The 11,989-nt window shown below is 37.0% G+C and overlaps 1 protein-coding gene across 2 annotated transcripts in view; it reads right to left on the bottom strand.

Moving 5' to 3' along the window:
• Positions 1-869: 869 nt before the first annotated feature.
• Positions 870-11,989, bottom strand: part of SEC63 (SEC63 protein translocation regulator) — a 65,249-nt gene continuing 54,129 nt past the window's right edge. Inside the window, exons 15-21 of one of the 2 annotated variants that reach the window (XM_086608133.1) lie at positions 11,454-11,513; positions 11,046-11,231; positions 10,173-10,331; positions 9,137-9,238; positions 3,516-3,614; positions 2,567-2,671; positions 870-2,027 (exon numbers count right to left, since the gene is read on the bottom strand). In XM_086608133.1, the coding sequence (XP_086464259.1) occupies positions 1,884-2,027; positions 2,567-2,671; positions 3,516-3,614; positions 9,137-9,238; positions 10,173-10,331; positions 11,046-11,231; positions 11,454-11,513 (855 nt within the window). In that variant the 3' untranslated portion in view covers positions 870-1,883. The remainder of the gene's footprint in view (positions 2,028-2,566; positions 2,672-3,515; positions 3,615-9,136; positions 9,239-10,172; positions 10,332-11,045; positions 11,232-11,453; positions 11,514-11,989) is intronic. The other variant, XM_086608134.1, reaches the window with a different exon arrangement.

Here is an 11,989-nt window from a genome sequence, read left to right as displayed (position 1 = left end):
CACAGAAGTTCACTATGAATTGTTCTGGCAGAACAACGTAAGTTTAGCATTCATTCTGCCAACTTGATAGTAAGGAGTTTGGTAACTCCTCCTCAAGCATTTCTCTCATTGATGCAGGATGTGGCTTGAAAGCCTACGGAATGCAAGTAGTGCTTTTTTACTGTTATTTCTCTACTGAATGTTGTAAATAGAAACTGGAGTTAAAAGGTGTCAAGTGTACAAGTCATTAATTTAAACCTAGTCTTCCTCCTTCAGTTTGAACACCTGACACTGCTTATGCTTTACAAGAGCTTTTCCTGCACAATATGCACTTCAGAAGTACTTTGAAAGATACCGTAATCTTGTTTAGAACATTTTCAAATTTTATTTGCAACTATTGCAATTACAAAGAATATAACAATGTAAATTTGCATTTAAAGTGACAACCCTTTCTAAAAAACAAGGTCACAAATTAGTGTGCAACTATTCTGGCTTTGGGCAATTTTCATAGGATGGAAATTTTCCTGCATGACAATTTGTCACATTTTACAGCATTGCATTTTCATAGTTCAATATAGGGACAGAAATACACCTGATCCTACTTGCAGAACACTCGTATGTATTTCTGAAATATAGAAATATAGCTTTTAATTAATCACTTTCATTTTATTTTTTTTATTGAGAGGAAGAAAAGGAAGAATCCATCCGTGGCTTTTGTCAAGTCATGCAATACACTGACAGCCCTGATTCTCTCCTCCCTGAATTTATTCTCTAACTAGACCTGTGGGTTGTTTTGTTTTGCTTGTTTGGTTTTTTAAACAGGCATAGGGATAGAATCACTGTCTTGTTCACAGCCCTGCAGGAGACTGAGGTAAAAAAACCCAAACACTCAGAGATGCACACTATTACAAATGCAAACAGCCATCAAAATGTCCAGTTTATTGATGGGAATTCAAAATTGATACAAAACATGCCCTCCTTGCATGTTGTATTTTACCTTTAAATATTTCCGACAACGTCAGGTAGATTCAGAGTTAAGAATATACTTCGGCTTTCAGCATGTACCTTTTATAAAGGTATTACACAAAAGCCACCAACTTCGGTAACACGTGGTCCCAAGATTGCTTTCAGACGTTTTGTTTATCAAAAGACTCAGATCTTCTGCTGATCTGATGAAATAAAGGCTTAAAAATGTTTTAAGCCATTAGTAAGTATCCTATGGCAGAGTCAAGAAAGTTTAGGATTTCCATTATAATCTTGGGCATAAAAAGGCAACAGTCCTAAAAAAAGCAGCCCTCCAGAATATATGGAATGTGGCAATGAGTATGATGCCAATTTATAACGATCAAGTGAAGTAAAACAGATTTTTTTTTTTAAGCTATGAATGATGTGAGCAGTATCGCAGCAAAATATTCAATGAATACCACAGAACCAATCAAGTTCAAAAGTTGAGCAGATGTTGTTTCAATCAACAGAGACTTGTAATGTCAAATATACCAAAACATTTTCTAAAATAAATTCCTAATGCAGAAAAATCGATTTAAAGTTTGCTCCTAGCTAACAGTACCTTTTATTCAAATTGGACCCTAAACTGATCAGACAATACATAGCCCACACTTTCGGACATTTATAATAAAAAAGCTTTTATTTTCAATCGAAACAAACGCACCATCCTGCATTTGAAGGCTTTAACGAGCCATAAGCATATTCCAAGATGTATCAATGGCAACAGATTTGTTTCACCTCCACTGAGAAGTTATATAATGCACTCTTAATTGGTAAAGAAAAATTAAACTCAGCCTCCTCAAAGCTTCTGTACTGTGTTTCTTGGTTATTGTACAGTTCCACAGTCAGACCAAGAGTTTGCAGTGTGTGCAGATACTGTAGTCAATTAATAGTACTGTTTAATCATCATCTTCCTCCTCTTCCTCTTCCTCCTCAAAACTGTCTTCAAAGCCCTCACTGTCTTCCTGGTCCTCATCACCTTCTATTGCTGTATCCCATTGTGGATGATTTTCTGGCACTGGTTTTGCTTCATGAACTTCCAGCTGTAATTGAATAAAGAAAGAAAAGAGGGGGGAAAAGCATTAGAGACAATACACACCAATTTGGGAAAATTAAAAAACAAACCTCAAAACAAATGACACACCATGAAATTGATAGTTTAAAAAAAACCCAAACCCTAACTAGCACAAAACCCAAAACAACACCAACCACTGCTTCCAGAAATAACACATGCCAGCTTTTTCTCATTAACTGGATGTATCTAGGACTAAGGGCAGGGAAACGGCATGGCAGACCTCAAGGTATAAAGCCAAAGCCAACCATCCTGCAAAGATTGAATAAGTGTGAGAAAAACATGACTTAAAATAGGAAGCACTGGAAAGCATCACGGACTTCAGTCCCATTTAATCCATCATAAAATTGCCACTACTGGCATTAGGTAGAAACCACTTGTAAGTCCCTCTTTGCCATTTTAAAATTAGGACAGCTTGAATTCTTAAAGATAATAGAAACTTGGGGGGTTTAGTAGTCATATGAAGTAGCTTTGAATGTAATAAAAATATATAACACAATTAAACATCACCTTCAATGGTTTAATCTGGTCCAATCCCATATATGAATCCGATCTTAAATAAACAGTGTACTGATAGTTTCCAGGCTTGCCTGGTGCTGGGAACTTCAGCTCTACCTACAACAGAATTCACGCCGTGAGTTCTTACTGCTTTCAAGTGACACATTAGGACAAGCACCTGAGCACTATAAGCAATAAATACTACTAGAGAATAATACTTTTTTTCTTAAAAAGTTTTAGTTTCTTACAAGTGACACTTCTTTGAAAATCTCTACATAATATAGTACACGCAGAAAGGAGACAGAATACCCAACACTACCTTCCACGAAAGCTGAATAATTGAGTCATTTTTTCTGAATTAGATCCACTAACTCTACATTAAGCACACAATTTCACCCTGTTGTATGCTTCCTAAATCTCAAAAACTCAAACAGGTTAAAATATTTAGTCTGCTGAAAGTATTAGCTTAATTCTACTGTTATATGAAATTGAACATAAAATAGAGTTTGGAAGAACAAAATACATCAAATGTCCATTTTTAGAAAAGCAAAGAACACAGCCAAAGGTTACAGTCTCAGAAAGGTTCCTATGAGCTGAGGCTAATTAATTTGTCACAGCCTCTGCTTCACAGAAAAAGAACATTTAGTATTTCTCACACATTTGAATAACTTTAAGAGTGATCATTGTGTACAAATACTGGTTTTCATCAGCTTTTGATATCAGGGAAAAGAAACATATTCCGTAAAGAAACTTGAAAGCCTTCTTAAATTATTTTTTCTTTCTCCGTTATCAATTTTCACAGTTAAAAGGCTCTTCTCTACTTTTATCAGGAGAGTAAAATTTGTTTTCCATCTTAAGAGATAAGTATGAAAAAAATAAAATCTAAGTGTTATTTGCATATCATAAGACACTTCAGTACAGTTTTGTAATACTCCAAAAGAAAATTCTTCAAGTACTTCACCTCTTCTTTATCTTTTAGTGTACAAACGTGATATGGCATACATATTAGCATCTGCTCCTTCCGATCTGCAATATATAGCCACCACCATTCTTGTTTTTCCTTTCATAAAAGAAAACAAACAAAAACCCACAAGGTTATTGAAGTCATATAAAATGATCCCCCTACACTTTGTAACAGCTAATTATGATTCATTGGTCTTTAGAATATAGATTGAAAGGAGATGGTTTGTGTTTGGTCATTTGTTTGTTTTTTTTTTTTTTTAAACTGATGGATATGTATGAATAAAATACATAGTATATACTGCACAATGAAAGCAAACAGGTTATCACAAGTAACTGTTGGTCTCCCAAAGGCTTCATCCTGTATATTCAGCCTAAGCTACCATGTAAGACATGGAACCATTCTGAAGAATCGTGTCCATTGAGGATTAATGAGCAACTTCATGCAACATAATACGACCATGGGTCCTTCAACAGAAATCCAGCCTGGATAAAAAGGCCAGCATATAAAGCAAGGCATGCCAAAAGATGGAGTACTCTTCCCAGTAAACAATCTTTTCCAGGAAAGTATGTTTTACCCCACTTCTGTCCCTCTCCAAAAAGCAGAATTTGCTGGAAGTTGGAATTCAGACATGGAATTCAGATTTCACTTCAAAGAAGCATGAACCACAGACAATATTGGTATTTGTAAAGGATGCCCAACAACTGCTGCCTATCACACACAGCTTTCAAAATACCTATAGGTCTCAAAGATCTTGCTGCTGCAGGCACTTAAGCAGAGTTCCTAAACTAAATGAAATTGAGTGCAGTCCTTCATAAAAGACAGCGGCACTGTACAAAGATAACAGTTTATCCTTCAATTGGAGTCAGATTTTTTTAAGGCTGTGGTGCAGTTTGGCCCCACAGACACAACCATTTTCAAGTGGGAAAGACTATACCTCTTCAACATCAACTGTTCTTCATTTAACCATCATCCCTTTTTGGTTAACCCTCTGGCACATGTTCTAGGCAAAACCCACTTTGTTTCAATAGAAGCTGAAACCTTTTCTATCGCAAAGTTCTTAGTTTAGTACTGCAAAGTTCCTGTTCCTTCACTTCCTTAAGCCTTTTCTTTAAAAAAAAGTGAGAATAGTAGGGAGGGAGGGGGGAAGATGATTTTATATTTATGAAGAAGTATTTTAGTAGATAGGTAATAGTCATAACATAATCTTACCCTTACAGGAAAAAAAAAAGAGGAAAAACCCACACCTTTCAGACAATCCAGAGACTGCTGAACTATGTGCCAAAACATTTTTTACCCACCCTTGACAGTCTGGTAACCAATCAGTTTTACAACGGAATGGAGCCCTAAAGCATGCATTTTATGACAGTTACAAGCCAAGCTCCAAACTGGGAAGCCAATTTTTATATTTTTACACCAACAACACTCAAGTAGTTGCTTCAGTGCCATGTTAAAGTGTTTGTTTTGTTTTGTTTCACTTTTAATCTAACAGTATTAGAAGGACTGAATGAAAGGATACAGTGGACTTTTAACACCACCACTGAACACCTTCCGAATTCCACAGATGGAAAGCAAATGCTGTTAGTATGTAGAACATGAAGAATTTTTGTCTCTACTGAGAGTCAAAAGTTCAGTAGTTTTGGTGGGTTGCGTATTTTGTTTGGATGTTTGGGGTTTTTTGGTTTCTTTTTTTTTTTTAAGAAAAAAGACATTTAGAAGCCAATGTTTGGTTATCTGAAATTTAAATAACACAAGTTGAAAAATTACAAAAACTAAATTAACACTTTTTCCTCTTTTGAAATGACTAATCGTTATGCTAGTAACAATTACCATCATCTCACTGAAATATTAAACTAGCAAACTACAGATTTACAACGGCAAGACACTCAGACCAGCAACCAAAACACCCTGACTAGCACTGTTGAGTCCCAGAGCAGAGGAGTGTAAAATTAACTCAATATATTAATGGTCATTTTACAGTGTATAAAAGCAAAAGCAACTGCATCACAGTAAAGCAACAGCACTCTTTCACGTGTTTAGAACAGGCACTGAGAACAGGACAACCTATTCATATACTATTTAAGACCAGAATTTGTCGAGTTAAGTAGTCCTTTTACAACTATTCTAAGTTCTTTATGAAAAACCATCCCATGTAATTACAAGACATAAGTTATTTTATCTGTAAGTTTCAACAATAAATCTGCTTGACAGCTGTAGCAAAGAAGAATCTTATGCAGTGAAAAAGTGTTTATTTCCAAGCCAAGGGGCCTCTAGGAATAGAAGGATAAACAGTGTAAGTAGTACAGATGAACAAGAACTACAGAAGCTAGAACAATTCCAGAAGCACCTACTTTGGGCCTAGGAGGACTCTGACCATAGATAAAAGGATCTGCATTTGTATCAATACATTATTTTTTGTTATCAAAACACTGTGCTGACGTACTATACATCTTTTATGTTTCCATCACTCTCAATGGCAAGGAATATATTTTTTTAGAACAAGGATCAAAACTGTCAACTAGATTTTCATTTAAAAATGGTAAAAATAACAGCTAAGGGAGGAAAGAAATACTAGAACAAACAACATTTATTGATCTAATGCTCCAAGGAATCTACAGAGTAAACTTTTTGAAAGTAAAGCTCCTGACCTCAAAGTGCCACTGCTTTTTTATAGAAAGGACAACTGTGCAAGAGTGTCATTTTCCTCTCTCTCATTGGGTGGAATTTAAAGTTTATGCCTGTGAGAATCTGGCAACCTAACAAGCAAGTGGGCAAAATGCCCTTTAACAGATGGGTGCAAGGTTTGGCATGCCAAGGAACCAGTATGTTCATGAAATTGGAACACCAGGGCCAGTTTCTACCTAAAAATGTCAAAACTACAATCTGTGCAGTTTCTGGATCCATGGATGAAGGAGCAGAAAGATAATTATTTAGAAACCTGCATAGATTAAAGATGCATCTCTGGCAGAGTAATCAACTGCCCAAAAACTTAGATGAAGCAGTGTTAAGGCTGCCTTCTGAGAACAAGTATATTAGGCTCAGCAACACAGACATCCATAAATTTCTGGAAATACAGAGGTTCACACAACTATGGCATTTCATTCTTAACTCTACATCTCTGAATTGGCCATGACCACAACACGCATAATACTAAACCACAGATAAAAAACACCCAGAGAGTATGATGGGCTTTGTTCTTCAGACATTGCAAATCAGCCCTATCTGAACATGCTCCAACTGCAGCTACAGCACTAAGTACAGCTGCATTCAACTTTCAGGAAATCAGTGAAGATAGACTGGAAAGTTTACAACTGCAGTACCATGAGATAATATATCTGTATCTTTCAAGTCCAAGTATTCAGCTCAGCCCTAGATATTTTAATTTTATTTTTTTTTTTAAGTATAGTACTGTATTTAGGTTTTGTCATAAAAGCTATCAGCAGCTTGGTTACACCGAGCTGAAGCTTACGTAGCTTTGTACAGAGTAAGTATAAGCAAAGTCTCTGAAGGAACCCTCGGTGCAGAAAAAAGAGAAATACAAATAGTTGGTGTCCCCGTGGCAGCGGGCATAGCACATACTCACTGTTTGGGCTTAGACTGATGACCAGAGCCAGCTGCCTTCGCAGCAAGGAGGTATGAAGACTCTGTTACCTGTCTGACATGATCTAAGGCAGCCAGAAGAGCAGAATGCCAGCACACCTTTTTCTGTTATGCTGGTGTACTGCTGGAAGCTGTACTGAGAGATGGGAAGGTACCTAACATTGTCAGGAAAATACAGCTTTAAGATCAATCGTTGCAAAACCAGATGTCGTGAGGCCACACAGCTCTCACCTAAGGCCTTCAGGAAAACAATATCTTTGGTTATTTGTATATCTTGTCTGGCCTCTTAGCAACAGGTCTTGCTTCCCATGCTTTGCTTTCTAATGATGGCAGAACTCAGTAAAAACAGCAGGAACAGTATGATCACAAGCATAGGGACAACGGAGTATGTTTTGCACACACAACAAGCTGTACAGAGCACAGACATAAAGAACCTTGGGGGGCAAATATACAGAGTGTCTTCCTATCTTCTCATGCTTTCCTGTTCTTCCCCATCTCACTTGTCTCCTTTAAACCACAAGATGAAGCATAAGCCTTGCATCCTCCCTCCTCGTTACTGGAGATCGCACAATGAGAGAGAAGAGGTCCTAGATGTCTCGGTTTCAGCTGGGACAGAGTTAGTTGGTTTTAGCAGCCAAAAGAGCTCTGCGTTTTGGTATTAGTCTGGGACTAGTTATGAGAAGAATGTTGATAACACTGAGAGATCAAGGACTTTTCAGCTTGATGTGTTCTTGACAGTGTGCAGGTTAAGGGGAGCATGGCTGGGACAAAGGGCCCACAACTCCCCTTATGATTTGAATTTAGATTTAGGATTGAGGGCCAAATTGGCCAATGGAGTATTCCACATCACACAACATCATGCCCAGAATATAGATAAGGGCTGACTGGAAAGAAGGACCTTTGGTCTGCCAGGGGCTCTCTCACTTGGTCTCTTGGAATGCTCTCTCTCTCTACAGGCCTCTCGCTCATCCAGGATTGTGGTGTCAGGACTTATCTGTTTCAGCATTATTAGCCAGGATGGGACGGGCCTTGGTCACTGGGTGGTGAGCAACTATACTGTGTATCACTTGTTTGTATATATTACTATCATTATACAAATATATATATATTCATATATTATTATTATTATTAAATTGTTCTTATCTCAAGCCATGGGTATCCTTTGCTTTTCCCCTTTAATTCTCTTCCCCATTCCTGGGGAGTGGGGAAGGTAAGGGAGTGGCTGTGTGGCACTTAGTTGCTGGCAGGGCTAAATCACAACACTAGATTAGTTCACTAGTCAGAGAGCAGGGAAGCAAAGGAAATCCTCTGAACCACTGGCCTAGAAAGAAAGCATGGCCAAATACTCCTTCCTCCTGGTTCCAATCTGGTCACCTCCCAAAGACATAACTTATTTGCTCAGAACACAAAACCCACGCTTTGAAAAATCCCATCTTCCAAGGTTTCATTGCTGTAATGGGTTTTCAGACACCTACTGAGTGGTTAGCTGTTAGCATAAGTAACAACTGATATATCAGAACATACTTTCAACACCAAAGGCTGCTGTAGAGACACCTCAGCCTATCTACTATACTAAATCACCACTCTCAAATACATCCCTGAGAGCAAGTAATACTCTACCCTTAACTCTAGATCAGAGCAACCACTGTGCTTTCATGTTCCCTAGAAAAGAAAGAGAAAAGGACTATAAATTAGATCCCTATATATCTGAAAGGTTTCATTCTGAATCTATCTATCTATATGTAGCAGATCAACAGAAAAAAATTCATTATTGCCATTAAAAAAGAACCTTAAATTCTATACAAGTTTGCAAATCTCTGGTAACTGAGTAGAAAAAAATAATACATTAAAAGTTTTGAGGAAAGTATCTGAAGGAGTTTTGGAGGATTTTATAAATTAAGTGGGTTTTTTTTAAATGAAAATTAGCAATTTTTTCAAGTATTAGACTTTAGAAGCCCAGTATTTACAGTAAAAATATAAAATTCTCATGTTTCACAACTGTAATGTCTTCTATTACTTACCTCAGGAAAAAAAAGACTGTAAACGGGATGTGTTATCTTTGACTTTGTTTCAAGAAGGGCTCGTTCCTTTCTCTGTATACTTTGCTGTAATTCTTGCCACTCCTGTCAAAGACAAGTTTAAAGAGTTACTGTGTACTACTAGCCATCTCTTGCATTAGAAAAAAAAAGAAAGAAATTTTAGTCCGTGGAAGTGGTACACATGACAAGTTCTTCTGCTACACTACGCATTATAAAAGTGAAAGGCACACAGATTAATTTATACAGTACAATTAAAAGCAAAAAAATAATCAAGCAACAGTAAAACTAAAGAGACTATTTATGTAAATATTGAAAAAATCCAACAAAACCAAAATACAGATCTGTGGGGCTTGCACACGTTCTTCAAAACTCAATTCTACAGCACTGTCTATAAACACTCACTGTCTGAGCTGTGCGAGTCCCAATTACAAGCTTGATTCTTTTCCCATTAGAAACTTATTCTCACCCTGTACAGGACTTCCAGCTGTCACTCTCAAGTCTTCTGCTGTAAGACCTGTGGTGCAGAAATCCTCTACCACCACAATGTCTCATTCTCAATTACAATTTTGAATGATTGACTAAATTATTAACAGTTAGAGTTTAGTACGCACATGTACAAGTTTGTTCAACTACTGCGTGCTTATAGTATGCATTATGCAGAATGCAACAGCCACTGCATGTAAAGAACAAAGTTCAAAGGAGAGAGTTTATCTCAAAATCTGCAGCAGCTAGTAATTAAATTACACTGAAGGAAACATCACAGTCTTTCCCTGCAGTTAAGCTATTTTTCTCATGTCATTTTTAAGTTCCCTGGCTATGCTGCAAAGACCCTTCACTGCTCTCTAAAACAGACTTGCAATCACAAAGCTCTTATGTCGGAATGAGGTCTGAAAACCTCTAGAGAACTGATACTACTCCATTTTAGTATTGCCTAGCCTGAGGGGCTGCTAGAGGATTAAAATGCATTTTCTCTCAACCCCAGAGGCAACATTACCCTTCAAGAAAAAGTAAGGCTTACAGCTTCATCATCTTTGTTTTGCTTCTCATCTTGTTCTCTGTCAGAGTCTCTGTCACTTCCATCATCTTTTTCACTTTGAGAGTCCCTGTTTGTTTCTTCTTCTTCAGATTCACTTCCTTTATCAGAGATCTCCTCTTCTTCTTCTTTCACAACTACTTCCTAATGGGAAAGGGAAAAAAAAAAATCACCACAAAAAAAATCTCTAAATTAGTTTGTCTGCATTATTGTAGCACACAGCATTCACAGCAGCTGTCTTAAGGTCATAGCCCTTATCTCCCATTTTGATCTACGCTCTTCTTGCGTTACAGAGTACGTCTACAGTGAAGATTAATGCTTTTCACCTCGTGCTAAGAGGAGCAAGGAAGCAATTTTCCTTCTCAATACGGCATCCACAACATGAATAAAAGAAAACAGTATTTGATTCTGGGGTCGCATTTCAAAAAGTCATAAGAAAATTAGAGAGAATGAAAGAAAGTACCTACAACATAGCCCACGAAGTGGGGAAAACACCATTCAGTGGGAGCATAAGTTACTAAAGTTATCTAATTTACTAAAAGAAAGTCTCTCCTTTCATTTTTTTTCCCTTTAAAAGGAAAGTGGAAGGCACAGAACAATTCACCTCTCAGAAGGCAGCATAGCAAGAACTAATAAGAAGAGACTATGAAGACAGACTTATGAAGTCATTGAGTATCAATTTCAGAAGACACCTGGAAACATTACTGTGGTGGTTCCTTGATCATTTTACTAGCAATTTTTAAATGTAAAGAAAAAAATACTAGTTTAGGAGATATGCTTCACAAAAGCACAGAATGAAATGTAATATACAGATACAAGAAATCCATCAGATTAGGAATGATAAACTGAACAAAATACTAAAATATCAATGAATGTATGAGCTACCCCATTAGCTTGTTTTTGCTTCTGCTGTTTCGGTGGCTGCAATGAAGGTGGCACAGGTTTCTTTTTCAACGGCTTCTTTTTCTTTGATTTTGAAGCTTTCTTGGTTCCTTTATTCTTTTGCTGCCATCCTTTGCTCTTAACTTTGTTGACATCTCCTTGCTGTAGGAAAGCAGTATTTGAAATATTTATTCTATTCACTTATTTCAGGCATTCACTGTACTTTAGCGTTTTAAGCTGAGAACTAAAGTTAGAAAGCATAGCTCAAGAGGCACTTCAGTAGGTGCTTCTGAAAAAAGTGCTAAACGTGTGCTTTTCAAGCAACTCAAGATCAGAAAGAAAGTTCTCTCTAGCTAGGAAGAGGAGCATTCATTCTTCACTTACCCCATCTTCTGTTGGTTGCTCTTCCGCTGCACATATAGACTGTTCCTTTTCAAACACTTCCTGGTTAGAGAAAGATGTGAAAACTATTAATGCCTTTCTGTACCAAAAGAGCAAATGATTATTTTATATTTGAACTGAAACTAAATCACCTAAATCAAGTCTGAAGGTTTTACTCAGTTGGCAGGTTCCTTCATCAGTGGCAAACGCAACAGGAGATTAACTGATCAAAACTAAACATTATTTTGAACATTTGGTCTAGGATTTTTCCACTGCTAGCTTTACAAAGAAATTTCATCACAGCATGTCATCTTGTTCCAAAGAATCTACTTGTTTTATACGCATAGAAATCCTGTATCACAAAAGTAAGCAGTAATAAAATGCAAATTCGGCTCCAGCTGCCAGAGTATTAAAAACTTCAACAGCTGCACTGCTACTCAGGGACACAGGACAACAAATCAAACCAAAAATACGAAACATTAAGACAAAACACAATGTTAGTATTCTGTAAACTAGAACTTCTCTATGCAAATGCAATT

Source organism: Tauraco erythrolophus, chromosome 2, assembly GCF_009769465.1.
Source record: "Tauraco erythrolophus isolate bTauEry1 chromosome 2, bTauEry1.pri, whole genome shotgun sequence".
NCBI lineage: Eukaryota > Metazoa > Chordata > Aves > Musophagiformes > Musophagidae > Tauraco > Tauraco erythrolophus.
Note: the sequence above shows the minus strand (reverse complement) of the source record. Positions and strands in the feature narration are given on the sequence as shown.